Source organism: Pseudomyrmex gracilis, unplaced genomic scaffold (assembly GCF_002006095.1).
Source record: "Pseudomyrmex gracilis isolate BER0280 unplaced genomic scaffold, ASM200609v1 scaffold_40, whole genome shotgun sequence".
NCBI lineage: Eukaryota > Metazoa > Arthropoda > Insecta > Hymenoptera > Formicidae > Pseudomyrmex > Pseudomyrmex gracilis.
The window spans coordinates 986,149-1,001,376 of NW_018020624.1; the positions used below are offsets into that span (position 1 = coordinate 986,149).

The 15,228-nt window shown below is 39.6% G+C and overlaps 1 protein-coding gene across 7 annotated transcripts in view; it reads left to right on the forward strand.

Annotated features, from left to right (window-relative positions):
• LOC109852922 (A disintegrin and metalloproteinase with thrombospondin motifs 9) overlaps nt 1–13,223 on the forward strand; it is a 30,370-nt gene extending 17,147 nt beyond the window's left edge. For 4 of the 7 annotated variants that reach the window (XM_020424530.1, XM_020424529.1, XM_020424533.1 and 1 more), the window contains 24 exons: nt 119–317; nt 1,127–1,352; nt 1,632–1,836; nt 2,503–2,717; nt 2,805–2,957; nt 3,068–3,217; nt 3,710–3,861; nt 4,073–4,412; nt 4,779–4,867; nt 4,987–5,334; nt 5,509–5,675; nt 5,764–6,014; nt 6,124–6,502; nt 6,649–6,810; nt 7,043–7,183; nt 7,342–7,473; nt 7,635–7,805; nt 7,930–8,136; nt 8,702–8,893; nt 9,280–9,468; nt 9,614–9,939; nt 10,086–10,222; nt 10,407–10,600; nt 10,800–13,223. In XM_020424530.1, the coding sequence (XP_020280119.1) occupies nt 119–317; nt 1,127–1,352; nt 1,632–1,836; nt 2,503–2,717; nt 2,805–2,957; nt 3,068–3,217; nt 3,710–3,861; nt 4,073–4,412; nt 4,779–4,867; nt 4,987–5,334; nt 5,509–5,675; nt 5,764–6,014; nt 6,124–6,502; nt 6,649–6,810; nt 7,043–7,183; nt 7,342–7,473; nt 7,635–7,805; nt 7,930–8,136; nt 8,702–8,893; nt 9,280–9,468; nt 9,614–9,939; nt 10,086–10,222; nt 10,407–10,600; nt 10,800–10,889 (4,815 nt within the window). In that variant the 3' untranslated portion in view covers nt 10,890–13,223. The remainder of the gene's footprint in view (nt 1–118; nt 318–1,126; nt 1,353–1,631; nt 1,837–2,502; nt 2,718–2,804; nt 2,958–3,067; nt 3,218–3,709; nt 3,862–4,072; nt 4,413–4,778; nt 4,868–4,986; nt 5,335–5,508; nt 5,676–5,763; nt 6,015–6,123; nt 6,503–6,648; nt 6,811–7,042; nt 7,184–7,341; nt 7,474–7,634; nt 7,806–7,929; nt 8,137–8,701; nt 8,894–9,279; nt 9,469–9,613; nt 9,940–10,085; nt 10,223–10,406; nt 10,601–10,799) is intronic. The other 3 variants (XM_020424532.1, XM_020424531.1, XM_020424535.1) reach the window with 3 other exon arrangements.
• Nucleotides 13,224–15,228: the final 2,005 nt, after the last annotated feature.

The window sequence follows — 15,228 nt, forward strand, 5'->3', positions numbered from 1 at the left end:
TTGATTATTAATCCAGTTGCGTCGATTTTTTGTGTTTTTCATCTACCTGTAAACATGAAGGCTCTTTTAACAGATCTTCACGCGCACTTGTGACAAACTTTTTCGTCATTATTTCTAGACCGGTCACATGAAGACTTCGATGGGGAGCTACTTTATCAAACCTACCGAGAATTGGCGCGAGAACGACAAGGATTCTCTCGGATCATCCCTGCAGCACGCGATTTACCGCGTACCCGCGGTACCATCGGACTCGAACGGTCGTGCCGGCTTCGATATTTTCCGAGACGAGGTCAAAAGTCACAATTGCGGTGTAATAGGTAAGCGCCAAATTACTCGTCTCTCTTTTTCTCTCTCTCTATCTCTCTCTCTCTCGTGCCAAGCGATTGTGTTCGAGATATACTCTCGTCGCTTTTCGTTCGCGCGCGATCTCTCTAACGGTGTATTGGCACACACGGCGCAACTCGAGAAAGAGACGTTTTTTTTTTTTCACGTGAAAACGTGAGAGAGACGAGCGAGAGAAATTTTTATTATAACATTATTTTTTGTTTGTCCAACGTTAAAGAGACCCGGACTCGGCGCGCGTAGGACGAGAATCGCCCTCGCGCGCCAGCAATTTGCCTGCCGTCACAGTTTGTTTCACATGCTTCACAGGGCTCGAAAAAAACAACGTCGCATCTCTCTTCTCTCGCTCTCTCTCACGCGTACGTACATACATACATACTCGCGCGACCACTTAAAACAGGTTCAGACATTTACGTCTTCCCTTGGGCGGATTTCTGAGCTGGTCCATCGAGACAGCTTGGCGACGCACGTACTTTGCCCGGAAAGCAACATCGACAGTTAACATACGCGAATGCCATTTGAAGAAAATTGCGAATTGCAAGTCGACTGACGATGATTCGGTTTTTTTTTTTTTTTTTTTTTTTTTTTTTGTCTTTTTCACCTCGTGCGATTTTTGTGAACTCGCGAAACACGCAAATGGAACAATACGCGACGCGAACAAAGAGAGCGGAGAAAAAAATATCGGGAGGAGAATATCTCTTTTCGATTTCTTTAAATTCGTTATCTCTCTCTCGAGAGAGTTATTAGACGCCAGGTCACAATCAGCATTTTCTGATGTCTACAGTAGATTACGACTCGGATGACGTCCCTTCTCCGTTAATGGACGATAGTTCCTCTCATAAGATTTACGTCGGGGAGCGTTCGCGGAAGCGTAGATCATTAACCCAGAAAACTGCATCGCTGGAGCGATTTTCGATGGGAAAGGAAGAGGAGGAATGCGAACGACGACGGCTCGCGGAACGGAACAAGTATCGCCGAGATGTTTTTCAAACGTTGGATTACGATGACAGGTAATATATATAAATCGGTCACGTATCGATGTCGGATATCCAAACGTGAAATCCGAACGTGAAACGTTCGCAAAAAAAAAGTAATGCGCGCGATTTCATTCAACGTAGTCGCTAAAAAAGAAAACACAAAAAAATCAAAATTGTCTCTACCTTGACGAGACGGCATTTTGTTACGCGCATTTTTTTTTTTTTTTTTTTTTTGTTTCAACTTTGAACTCGCTGTGTTTGTTGTGTGTAAATGCGTTCACATATACGCGGTGTGTGTTTCACGGATGTCAGTTATTACAGCGCGGAACACGAGCGCGGCTCACATCGGGAAATTGAGGGATACGTTCAAGACTCTTCGGATCCCTTCATGACTTGGAGACCGCGGCGTGCTCTACCGCGAGAATATTTCATCGAAATCATGGTGGTGGCCGATGCGAAAATGGTGGCGTATCACGGAAGCGGCTTAGTCAGTTATATTCTCGTCTTGATGAGCACGGTGGGTATATAGGCAATCCTTTTTGTCTTTAAATATATTCGCGGTGTAGGCTGTGCCATTTATACGGCGAATCCTCTCTCTGTGCGAAGAGACCACACCTTGTCGGAAAATAGCGAGAAGTTACTTTCACAAATCCGCTTGTGCGTGTGTTTTTTTTAAATGGAGTTATACATGATTATTATTATTGTTATTGAAACAGAGTAGGGGAGAACGGGGTAATGACAATCACAAAAAATGTATCCTTATGATAAATTGGTTTTTTTTTATCAAACGTATCTTTTTTGGAATATTATACGCATAATGCTGCATTATTTTAAATAAATTTTATATGAGGTAAAACATTAGATGAATAAAATAACATATTCTTTGGAATTCTTGCAATTGAGGTGATCGCGCGCGGTCCGATCCCGCCGAGCGCCGTGACCCCGTTCTCCCCTAGTAGGGCAAATACGAACGCAAGCCCTATAATACTTCGTTTCATCTTTTCACGAGCTTATCCAATTATTATTATTATTATTGTTGTTGTTGTAAATGTTACTATAATATTTTACGTTTTTTTTTTTTTTTTTTTTCTACTTATTTTTCGTTATTCTTATAAATGCTGGATATATGTGTTTGTAACTTAATTTACCAGATGTATTGTTATCCGTCTTCCTGGAAAGACAGGTTTCACGGATTTACAAGGACCAATCTATCGGCAATCCCGTGAGCATAGCCGTGATGAAGATCGTGAAAACCGACGAAGTGTTCGGCGACAAGCACAGCGGGAGCGACGGTATCGCCGCGGCTGAGATGCTGAAGCGATTCTGTCAGTGGCAGAAACGCAATAATCCGGACGAACCGTCCCCGGAGCATCACGATACCGCGCTTCTTTTAACCAGGTGCGCAGACGGAAATACGTAAAAAAAAAAAAAAAAACAGGCGCGCGCATTCTATTGAACGCGCGTAAATCTAAACGAAATTTTTAGAGAAAATCTGTGCCACAATCCGAGTCAGAAGCGTTGCGACACTCTTGGACTGGCCGAGCTGGGCAGGATGTGCTCGTCAGGATCTTCGTGCGCCATCGTGCAGGATAACGGATTAGCCGCGGCGTTTACCATAGCGCACGAGATCGGTCACGTGTACGTGCGATTAACGCAATTACTCTTTGTTTTTGCGTAAAAAAAAAAAAAAAAAAAAAAAAAAAAAAAAACTATTCACGTGGAAAAAATTGATTCGACGCGATTTACAGACTCAACATGCCGCACGACGACGACACCAAGTGCACGGGCTTCAGAGATCGCACCGGTTTGCACAACGTGATGTCTCGCATGCTGGACGACAATACTTTTCCATGGGAATGGTCCAAATGTTCCCGGCACTATGTCACCGAATTTCTCGAGTGAGTCAGAGACGTCGTCGTTTAATTGACAAAACTACTTCATCATAAACGACGTGTGTGAATTCGCGAGGAAAGTTACTGTTACTAGAAGAGACTGTTGACTCACGACGTTGCTTACAAGTCAAAATACACAGTATGCGCAATGTGGCGTTGAATTCTGTCTGCGTCACGTTTTGATTTACATTTCTGTGTTCCGATTTAACTCGCAAGACAACTCTCTCACTTAGTTTACGGTCATTCTGATAAACATCAGAGCGAGCATTTTCGAAGCAAAGCTTTTATCACAGGTAACAAAAAACTGATTCTTCTAGAATATATTTTTAAATTTCAAGTTTTTTGATCGCGACTTTCTTCCGACAATGAGAGAACTAACGAAACTCACCCACGACAAGTCACAATTGCTCTCTTGATCCTGATAACGTCTCCCACAACGAGCAGACATGTTTTGTGAAATTGAAAACTATACAATTCGCATTCGTTGCTTTGTTCCAGAACCGGATATGCCAATTGCTTACTAGACGAACCCAGTAAAATGATGGAGAGACAAACTGGTCGATTACCTGGCGAGGATTATTCGGAAAACAAACAATGTGAGCTCGTTTTTGGGCGAGGATCCAAAATCTGTCCTCACATGGTGAGTGATGGTAAGTCGAAAACGTTCTCTTCATATGTTTTGTTTCAACAGATTTGAAGTTATCTTTCTTCTCTCTTTTTGTCCTCTCTTTCCTCCTCTCTCTCTCTCTCTATTTTACTCTTATTTGTTCTTAACTGACTTTCCGATTCTGACGCTATTATAACGGAATGTGTTCAAGAATTAAAGTAAATTGAGGGCTTGGTTTGTTACCGGCCAGGCAGTGTGTAGGAGACTGTGGTGCACCGCACCACTGTGGGATCATCATCAGCAATGTCACACTCAACACATGCCTTGGGCCGACGGCACGCCCTGCGGTCGAGACAAGTGGTGTCATCGCGGCGAGTGCGTTTCGCGAAGAAATCTCGAGCCGATACACGGCCAATGGGGCGAGTGGGGAAGATTTGGCGAATGTTCGCGAACTTGCGGCGGCGGTGTTAAAAAGAAATATCGCGAATGTGACAATCCGGCGCCGAAAAACGGCGGCAATTACTGTATTGGCGAGCGCGTCAAGTACCGTAGCTGCGGCACCAGAGAATGTCCATCAGGTAGTCCAGATTTCAGGTATGTTTGATACGTTAGATTATCGGAGACTATCCTGAGAAATGGATCGCAAAAACTTGCCAGCATGGTGTAGTATTTAATCGTTGTATCATAACAGCAGGAACTTCAGTATCGCGATTACGTTCGCACGAGTGTAAAGGAATTTGAGTGTTTCTCTCTTCTAGCAAACATTCGAGATTTAAAATAGACTAGTAAATGCTTGTAGCTCGCTGTGATTCGCGAGTGTTTAGATTTAGTTACGACTTAGTTTCATGTGATGAGAATGAACTCATCGATTTGTGAGCGTTCAAAAACCCACAAGCGGTCGCTATTGTACATCTGTAATGACATTCGGTGTTCGATCGTTTCCTTTATTTTTCTTTGCAGGGAACAACAGTGCTCAAAATTCGACAACAACAACTTCAACATTCAGAATCTCGCTAGAGACGTTAAGTGGCACGCAAAGTATACCAGAAGTAAGCGGTTATTTTTACGCACTCACAATTTACAGAGTAATGTTTGAGAAAAAATTTGCAAGTTAATATACAGGATAAATTTCTTCTTTTTTTTTTTTTTTTTTTTTTTTTTTACATAGTATTACCACAAGATCGTTGTAAACTGTATTGCCAAGTGGAGAGCAATCAGTATTACATGCTACGTGATAAAGTAATCGACGGTACCCCATGTGGTCCCGACACTTTTCACATGTGCGTTAACGGTCAATGCAAACCGGCTGGATGCGATCACGTCTTGAATTCAACGGCCGAACTCGACACGTGCGGAGTTTGTAGAGGCAACAATTCTACTTGTCAGAGAATCACCGGTTCTTACAATGCCAGCGTTTACGGTTACACGAGAGTGGCGAAAATACCCGCGGGTAGCAGCTACATCGACATTAAACAACACGGATGGCTGGGTTCCCATAATGACAGCAATTATCTCGGTAAGATATTTATATGTAAAGTTGTTATTCCGCAAGGTGTCGTGATCGGATGAATTTTTTTTTTTCTGACGAATGAAGCAATAAAATAATGCAAAGTCACATCGCTTCAGCGAGAGTCTGAAGACATTGATTGACAATGATATCAAAAATCTTATAATTTTATTGCACACACAGCTCTGAGACTTGGAGAAGACGGCGAATACATTCTGAACGGCAACTTTATGGTAATGCATCGCAAAGTGATCGTGCATCCGAGCGTGACAATTGAATACAGCGGACCGGAATCAGTTGTAGAACGTCTGAATAGTTCCCGACCGATTGCCATTGATTTAATCTTGGAGGCAGGTCTATTTATAATTATAATTAAACCGTTAGAACGTTGTTTAATCGGACCGTATAAATCTGCTCAAATACAAAACTTTATTTTAGGTATTAAGTGTAGGAAACGTGTATCCGCCGCAAATTACATACGAGTATACGGTACCAAAACGAATCCTAAACAGCTATTCGTGGGTGCTCAAGGAGTGGTCGAGCTGCAGTCACATGTGTCAGGGTATGAAGTATCGTAAGGCCGAGTGCATAAGCGCCGAGCAGAAGGATGTTGTGCCCGATGATTATTGCAGAGCCGACGAAAAGCCACGGGAAGAGAATCAAATGTGCAACGCTCATTGCAAACTGCAGTAAGTGCAAATGCGTGCGTAAAATACAGAATTAACATACCGCGTTACTTTTCCATAGCGATTCCCATCTCTACTCTGTGAAATCATCACTGAGAGTCATTATTTTCAGGTGGCATATGACCTCCGTGTCAGAGTGCTCGAATTATTGCGGTCCTGGCGTGCGAACCGTCACCTGGCGGTGCGCCCAAGTTCTGTTGGAGTCGTTGCATCCACCGCGACCGATATCGCCGCACGCGTGCTTGCACATTGAAAAACCGAGCGAGCATCAACCGTGCGTAGGACCGTGCGACGACGCTCATTGGAGTTACAGCGAATGGAACGCCTGCAGCGTCTCGTGTGGCGGCGGTATGCAATCGAGAAACGCAATGTGCGTCGATTCGAACGAGAAGCCGGTACCGGACGAAAATTGTTCAGGACAGGAGAAACATCTCAAGAGAGTGTGCGGTCAGGACGCCTGTCCCAAATGGGATCTGGGAGAATGGAGTCCGGTAAGATATGTAGAATAAAGCGCGCTCATATTTTTAATCGTAAAGAAAAAGATAGACTCGTACTTTCAATATCCCACTTTATATCAAATGTTTGCGAACATTTGTATTTAGAGATTAGTTTGAATCGAGATGTAAAAACGTTGCAGTGTTCCGTGACGTGTGGTGTGGGAAAACGTCAGAGAGCATCTTGGTGTCAAGTTGAGAATCGCGTAGTACCGCGCACTTTCTGTAACAGTATGCCAATCGGAACTACGGAAGTCTGTGATGCCGGTCCTTGTCCTCAATGGCATTCCGGCGACTGGAGTCCGGTACAATTTATATTGCAAACAAATTATTCGGTTATCATATATAAAAAAAACAACAACACATTTCTGCTTTAATTCAATATTGAAGCAACAGTAAATTTGATTTTTTCAATCATTCACATATTAGCAAACTTAGAATTATTTTTGATCTTTCGCTCGTTACAAAATACGTTACAAAATGAAAAAAATTGTCTGATTAATTAGCAAACCATTGACTCTAGTTTCTACTTTACAGTGTTCGGTTACATGTGGCGAGGGAACGTCGCGAAGGAGCGTTGTTTGCAAGAGCGCCGACGGCGCGGTGAGCGACGGATGTTCCGCGTCCGAAAAGCCTGACGACGTAGCTACTTGTATGCTACAACCATGTCCGATTATTGTAAGTAAACAATAAAAACCGGCGACAACAATAATGGTTGCAAAAAAGACGGGAAATTACAATTATTTATTTTAAAAATATCAGACCACAGTTGAGAGTTACATACAGTTAGTTAAGTTCAAGTAAATTCTGTGTTATTATCTTGTTGTGTCTTCTAGGTGAGTTTACCGCCAAGTACGTATTCTTCCAAATCCCCGCGCGACGATCCCTCCCCACAAGACAACGAAATCGACAGCAACGGTATTACGTTCCACATAGGTTACAATTGGCACGTAGGATCCTACGGAGAGGTGAGTTCCATCATTTTGAGATCTCGAGAGATATCTTTCTCAAGATACATATTTACATAGTGTTAGATTAAAAAAAAAAACATCTTTATACTTCATATAATATTTGTAATATATGTGTTGCGCGTGCGAAAGTGTGTATGTGTAATTATTCATGTATGTAGTGCTCGAAAAAATGTAATACCGGGCACAAAAGCAGAATAGTGAAGTGTGTATCTTCGGAAACGGGGGCGATTGCGCCCGACTATTATTGCGATTCCAACCACCGACCGATAGCCAGGATCGCGTGCAATCGTCATTCATGTCCAACTTGGAACATCGGTGATTGGAGCGAGGTATGGACGTATATAAATATATATATATATGTATATATATTATACCTTCGGCAAGCAAAATACGAAAGAAATACTCCCGGCAAGATTGGCAAGAAATTCACGCAACCGCGTTGAAACTGTTTAGTGTGACGTGAAATGCGGCGACGGATTCCAACATCGTCAAGTTCGCTGCCAGAGTCACGACGGTAAAGTTTTGTCGTACAAAGACTGTTCGGACGAACAGCCGAAACACGCGCGGAGATGTCAGAAAGAACCATGCAAAAGTAAAAATAGCAGAGAACATTTCGAGTCAAACATCGTCCGCAGATGGAGAATGTCTAATTGGACTCCCGTAAGTAACACACTAAATTAACGATACCATAAGATATGGAAAAGACACGCAGTGTGCGCAATGTTTCCCGTTCGTAAAAAAAACTATCTCCATTGATCCTTTACTTCCTCGTACAGAAGAGTAAAAAATTAATCTGTGGGCAATTGTGTAAGAGATCGCAATAAGTTTTTCGAGAAAAGTCGAAATTGCTAAAAGCCGTTACGGCAATTTATTTTTTTATTCTCAAAAAGAAGTTGAAATTTAATTTATACGAGATGAACAATTGGAACATAGGAAAAAATCTTGACGATGCGTTAAAAAAATGTGAACAAAAATGGATATTCTTACGGAAAAAGTTACCAAGTCCAAAAACAATTTTAAGGAAAAATTCTTCCAAATCATCTCCCAATCCATTTTATCCGCGACTGTGAAAAAATAAAACGATAAAAAAAAAACGATTAATAAAACGATTGGCGGAAGAATCGCTCTGTACGAGCGTGATGAGAGCGCATTGGATATGTTCCCAAATCCTACGACCTTACCACTATCGAATAGCCAGCTTGCATCGAATCGAAATATTTTGCAGTGCTCGAAATCGTGCGGCACCGGGGTTCAAACGCGAAGAGTGGAATGTATAATGAGAAGAGGCAGCCATGGGTCGGAAATACCAGTTAAGGACGAGCAGTGCTCGAGATTGAAATTGCGCAAGCCGAAATCGCAGAGATTGTGTCACCGCGTTGCCTGTGACTATAGCTGGCAAGAGGGAACCTGGTCAGAGGTACCTTTATACCTCACAATTTTACACCAGCATCGCAAAGCACGTTATTTTTCATGAATCGCGTCCTGGGAATTGGGATGGAGAATTGAGATAATTTACAATAGATTAGAAATTAATTATAGATTATATAACAATTAATTATATACAAGAGAGATGCATGGAGTACTTTGTAGTTCATTCGTGACGATTGTTTATTTTATCTTTTTATCGAAAGGAATTTTGATCTTGCATGTTACGAAATATATTATACGATCACAAAACCACTTCCTGCGTGATCGTATGTTGTTTTTTTTTATTTTTTTTTTTTATACGCAATTGCAATTATACGCATTTAACGATTGTTTAAATTGAAATGAGACTCGCATGAGTACTTTTATTTTTTGAAGTGTTCGGCTGAGTGTGGCGAAGGAACGCAACGTCGCGCAGTTAGTTGCCATCGAGTGAATCATTACGGTTGGATCGACCCGACTCCAACCGACGGTTGTCTCATGGATCAGAAACCGGTCGAAGAGCAGACTTGCAGAGTACGCGAGTGCGACGACAAATATTATTGGACCGTTGGCCCCTGGAGAAAAGTAAGTTGTCCGCGACTTGTTCTTCGTTCTGTAACTTTTTTTTATTATTCAAAAGAAGACACATCATCATTGCAATTATTATTAATATATCACGTACATTACAAATGAACTGAAACTAACTTTGTCAATTTATTCGCGTTTTCAGTGTAGCCATTCCTGCGGACGCAGAGGCCGACAGATCCGTAAACTTTATTGTCACGACAAAACGGGCAAGAAAGTCGGACGTTATCTCTGTCCGGACGAATACAAGCCGCAACGAAAGCGCAAGTGCAATCAGAAGAGATGCGGACCCGTCAGCTGTCTTGAAATTCAGAAACGGCTGAAGACCACTACAGACGGCGAATACTCGTTGCTAATAGGCGGCAGAAATATGACGATCTATTGTCACGGAATGTCAAGCGCCGAGCCACGAGAGTACTTAACACTGCCAGCTGGCGATAACGAGAATTACGCGGAGATTTACGACAAAAGGTTTGTTGAAACATTGATGTGAATATACATATCTTATTATTCGTGTGATATAACACAATATATTTTTTTCTTCTGTGGAAGTAATTTATTTTCTACCAGTGTTTTGATAATGATTTCTTACACATACGTGCGTACACACAAACTAGGTTGAAAGAGCCACATACATGTCCGTTCAACGGTCAGAGGAACGACAGTTGTAACTGCGTAGCCGAATTGGGAACGATTTCTGGCAGAACTATGTTCAAGAGAGTGCGCATAGATCCCGTTAGACTGTACATTATAGGTGAGTGCGAGAATTAAATCAAAAAATAATTACCAGAATAATTATCGTGTAAATAAGAAAAATATATATTTAACTTTCACAAACTTGTGAAACACATTGCAACGAAAATGTAAGATTTGCTTTCTTATTTACTCGCGTTTGTTAATCTGTGTTTTACGCGCATATATTTGTTTTTTGTATTCAGCAAACGATTACACGTTTTCGTGGACAGAAGGAAAGAAGCGCGTCGAATATGGCAAAGCCGGCGACTGTTACAGTCTCGCGACATGTCCACAGGGTCGTTTTAGTATAAATTTGAGAGGAACTGCGTTGAGATTATCGCCGGAAGTTATGTGGGTTCCGGAAACTTCAAACGCTTTTCTCGAGATTACTAAAGTTGTAAGTACTCTTACGATATTTTTTGAAATATATGAAAGTTATATAACGGCTCCGAGCAAGCTATTCAGCTGTTTCAGTTTAAAATATATTTTCCATCGTATTGCTACTTATCATAAAAATAAAATTACTCGATATTTTTATTTTATTTATATATATATGACTCGTGTGTTAATTCTTTTCTTTATATTTATGTGCACAGAATCATCAGCGAATCGTCGGCAAATGCGGCGGTTACTGCGGTTTCTGCAAGCCAAAAACAGGGCTGAAGTTGGACGTATTATCTTCCTAGTCACATTCATCAACTTCTCGTATACGATATCTATTATCGTATTTTCATCGTATCTATTTCGTTTTTTGTATCCACCGTGTACGCATTTGAAACCGAGAGAATTTTTTTTTTTTTTTCACAGGATATATAAGGAGAAATGCATTTCCGGCATCAGCATTTATTCCGTAAACACAATCCGCGACTATAAGCCGTGGTATTTATAACCACCGAATTGCTTTAAATTCTATTCTTACGTAGTTTCATATAGTAGCTTTCGAAAAAGGAAGAGAGAAGCATGATATACTTACAGGCTTTCACTGCCGTCACGATTTTACAGTGCGATTTTTTACGTATACAGAGAGTAATCTTTTTTTTTTTTTATATACAATATATATATATATATATATAACGGTTATATAATACACGCGCACACAGAGTTGTAATAAATATGTGTCGCTTTAGAAGAGTGATAGTTGCCTGCAATGTGTGGCGACCTGTAAACAGTGCTTTCTTCCCCCCCCCCCCAAAAGAAAAACAATTCAAAACTGCGTACGTAAAACAACGTACGTTATAAGTATTACGAGTAACAATCGAGAGAATTGTGTGACGCGCGAGAGTTATTGTTTACAGCACGGCAGGCGCGGCTATCTGTTGTCAACAAGTTATTTGAAAAGTAATATAAATTCTTTTTGTGCTTGTTCAAATGTACATAGTTGCAATTTCTCGATTTTTTGTTTGTAAGAAAATTCGTAAAAGCTCGCGATGTGTGTATGTGCATTTAAAAAAACGGAGAGGGTGAGAGGAAGAGGACGGTCGCTACAAGTAACTTAAATGCTCCTGGGGTAATTGCCATATATTGAATATATAAATGAAGTTACGTTACGCTCTCTTTCAATGATATTACAGATCGCACAATTTTTGTCGCAAAGCACTGCCGTTTTTCCTAGAGTATATCCCATTGATCATTAGGAAGAAAAATAAAAAACTAAAAAAAACTCTGTAACTGTATCCTGGAATGTTCAATCCGAGTGTTCGGTCATCAGTCACAATTTCTGAATTTTAAGAAGTCAACGATGATTGCTTTTTTTTTGTTTTTTTTTTTTACATTCTTACGTTTCTTAATATTTATAGGAGGATCCATTTTTTCTCACGTTTTGTGGAGTGTGCATTCCGGTATACAGCAATGCAATTCGTTGTTATTCTGTAAGACACACAGAATAAGTAGGACAAAAAAAAAAAAAAAAACGAAACGCTTATCGGAATGTATAAAATATGCGTATTTCGACAGACTGCCACGTAATTAATATTATTATATCGGATATATAAATATGTATATGAAATTATTAAGCATATATATATATAAAACAAATACATAGTTTGCTTTAAGCTTTTTGTCACGTTGTAGCATAATAAGACGAAAAATGCGAGTTATATCATAAGTATACAAGAAGTAGACGTATCATTTATATAAAAAAAAAAAAATGATGTAATAAATATTTTATACAAGTACCGAGAAACTTACACGTCGCACGCGATGGTTTCGGCGACGCGAAGAACAGTCGCGAAGAAACGTTCACCGCTATTAGCAGAATTTTTTCTATATAAATGTGAGAAAAAGTTGATTAGAGTAAAAATGTAATAAACTTTATTGTGCTTCGCAGGCTGCTCCACGTGTCACTGGAAATACAGACAAAGTCTTTTGAATATTAATTTCGCATGTGTGTTGTCGTAAATGCACTTTAAACATGCGCGTCGCGAATCTACGTGTGTCGAATGTCGTCGGCAGCTAGCTGTAATCTCGATGATCGTTGATGAAATTTGTAGAATGAGGATCTGTGCGGCTTTTGTTCGTCGTTTGACAGTAAAGAAAAGGCGGTGATAAATCAAGTTTATGTGTGTTACGTATAGAATCTATCAAAATTTCGTAGAACAACCGCATCATCGTATCTACCGGTGTTAAACGTACAAAATACGAAAAAAAAAAAACTGTACGCAAAGCGTGTGAGAATAAATTCTCGACTAGAAATCAAATCGATATTCCGTGAATATATATGAGTCGTAATGCGGAATGTGTTCATTTATGTATGTACGCGCATTCAAAGACTTGTTTTTTTTTCCGTAAATAATCACAATACGTAACTGGTAAATAATTTCTTTATTATCTCATTTTATAGAGAAACTTTATTTGTACAAGCGTACAAATCTCGTATACCGCAGCAGTTCTCTCGCGACAACGCGACCGTAAGTAGAATAGACAAATCATTTTATCGCAATGTGTACAGCGCAAGAATTCATCGAGCTAGTTTATATGTAAATTATCGAATTATATTGTAATAAATCGCGCGCTGCGAAATACATTATGACAATTTTTTACGATCTACCTACAAAAATCTTTTTTCCGACTTTGAATTTCGAAGCTGACGCAGTATTTTCGAAAAATCAAAGCGCCGGGACCAGTTCTATACCTTTGGGATACGTTTTAAAATCTTATCTTGGTAAACAACAATTATAGTCAATCAATCGCTCGTGAAAGGTTCAAAGTAATTAAAAAGGCCGATACGAGCAGTACATACAGGATGATCGTGTATAAAATAGAATTCTTTATTCAAAAAACAGACGTTTCGATCCACAAGTTTGGACCTTCTTCAGTGTAATGTGTTACATTAAATTAAAACAAACTAATAATTCACAACATCACCACCATACAATCAAGTGATGTCAATCGAGTGAAATACAAAACTGTGTACTGAAATCACAGTTACATCATAGAGTACATCAGTACACAGTTTTGTATTTCACTCGATTGACATCACTTGATTGTATTGTGGTGATGTTGTGAATTATTAGTTTGTTTTAATTTAATGTAACACATTACACTGAAGAAGGTCCAAACTTGTGGAACGAAACGTCTGTTTTTTGAATAAAGAATTCTATTTTATACACGATCATCCTGTATGTGCTGCTCGTATCGGCCTTTTTAATTACTTTGAACAATTATAGTACACGCAGAGAGAAGACTGAGAGCGTCCATCCTATTGTAGTTCCTTACGACGGTTTCATCCGCTGGTTTTTAACGCCATATCCACAAAAGTGGATCTCAAAGCCTGTTTCACGTTAAAAGTGGCAAAGTTGATGGCAAAGAGGTGAACCGATATATTGCTTTATGTATTAGAATAATTATTTTAAAAAATAAAAAAATTACGAAGCGGAAGACTAATAATTTATATGCGCGAAATATTTAATCGCGATATACGCGGTATATTTACAATAACAAAATTATATAATTAATTCACGAGAAAAAATTCACTTATGTACGAAATTGCGTGCGAACTTGTTATAATGAAAAAGAAAATTGTTGAATCGCGCATAACCCGACAACACGTCCGTTACACTTGAGAGATCAACGTGGATCAACGAGATCTGAGGCTACGCGCTGCGCTCTGTGAAGAGTTTTCTATTGCGCGCACGCATCCCCCACTGCGCGCTTTTGAAATTTTCTTCGCGGGTCCACAGTTATAGCAAGCGGTTTCACGAGCGTCAAAACAACAAAAACACTCGCCGGTTGGAAAAACACACCTCAGTCTCGTTGAACATAACACGTTTATTTTTCACACACACACACATTCTTTCGTATTAAAATTTAACATTTATTACATTTCTTAATTCTTTTTTTCCACATAGTTGAGTGAATATGAAAGGATGAAAAATATAATAAATTTGCAACTTTCCACACAATATACATATGATTGTCAAGAAGAGAACATTTTATCGTTGACTCCGAGTTCCTGCGTTTTATCGTCGCGTGCAACCGAAAAAGAAGTACTTAGAAGTACTTTAACTACTTTCGCGAGAAGTAATAGTCTCAACACTATGTGGAAAAAGAAAGAATGGAAAAAACTCTTCACAGCGCAGCGCGTATCCTCAGATCTCGTCGATCTCTCAAGTGTAACGGACGTGTTGTCGGGTTGTGCACGATTCAACAATTTTCTTTTTCATTACAACAAGTTCGTACGCAGTTTCGTACATAAGTGAATTTCTCCTCGTGAATTAATTATATAATTTTGTTATTGTAAATATACCGCGTATATCGCGATTAAATATTTCGCGTATATAAATTATTAGTCTTCCGCTTTGGAATTTTTTTATTTTTTTAAATAATTATTCTAATATTCTAATACATAAAGCAATATATATCGACTTACCTCTAACACCATTCATTTTTTTGCTACGTATTGTATATAACAAATATTGGAACATATACTTTTTATTTCAATTTTATCAGAAGAATTTTACAATAGGCGGGTTTAATATTTTACAAATTAGAGTTGCGATAATATTCCCCGGTAAAAAATTTTTCATA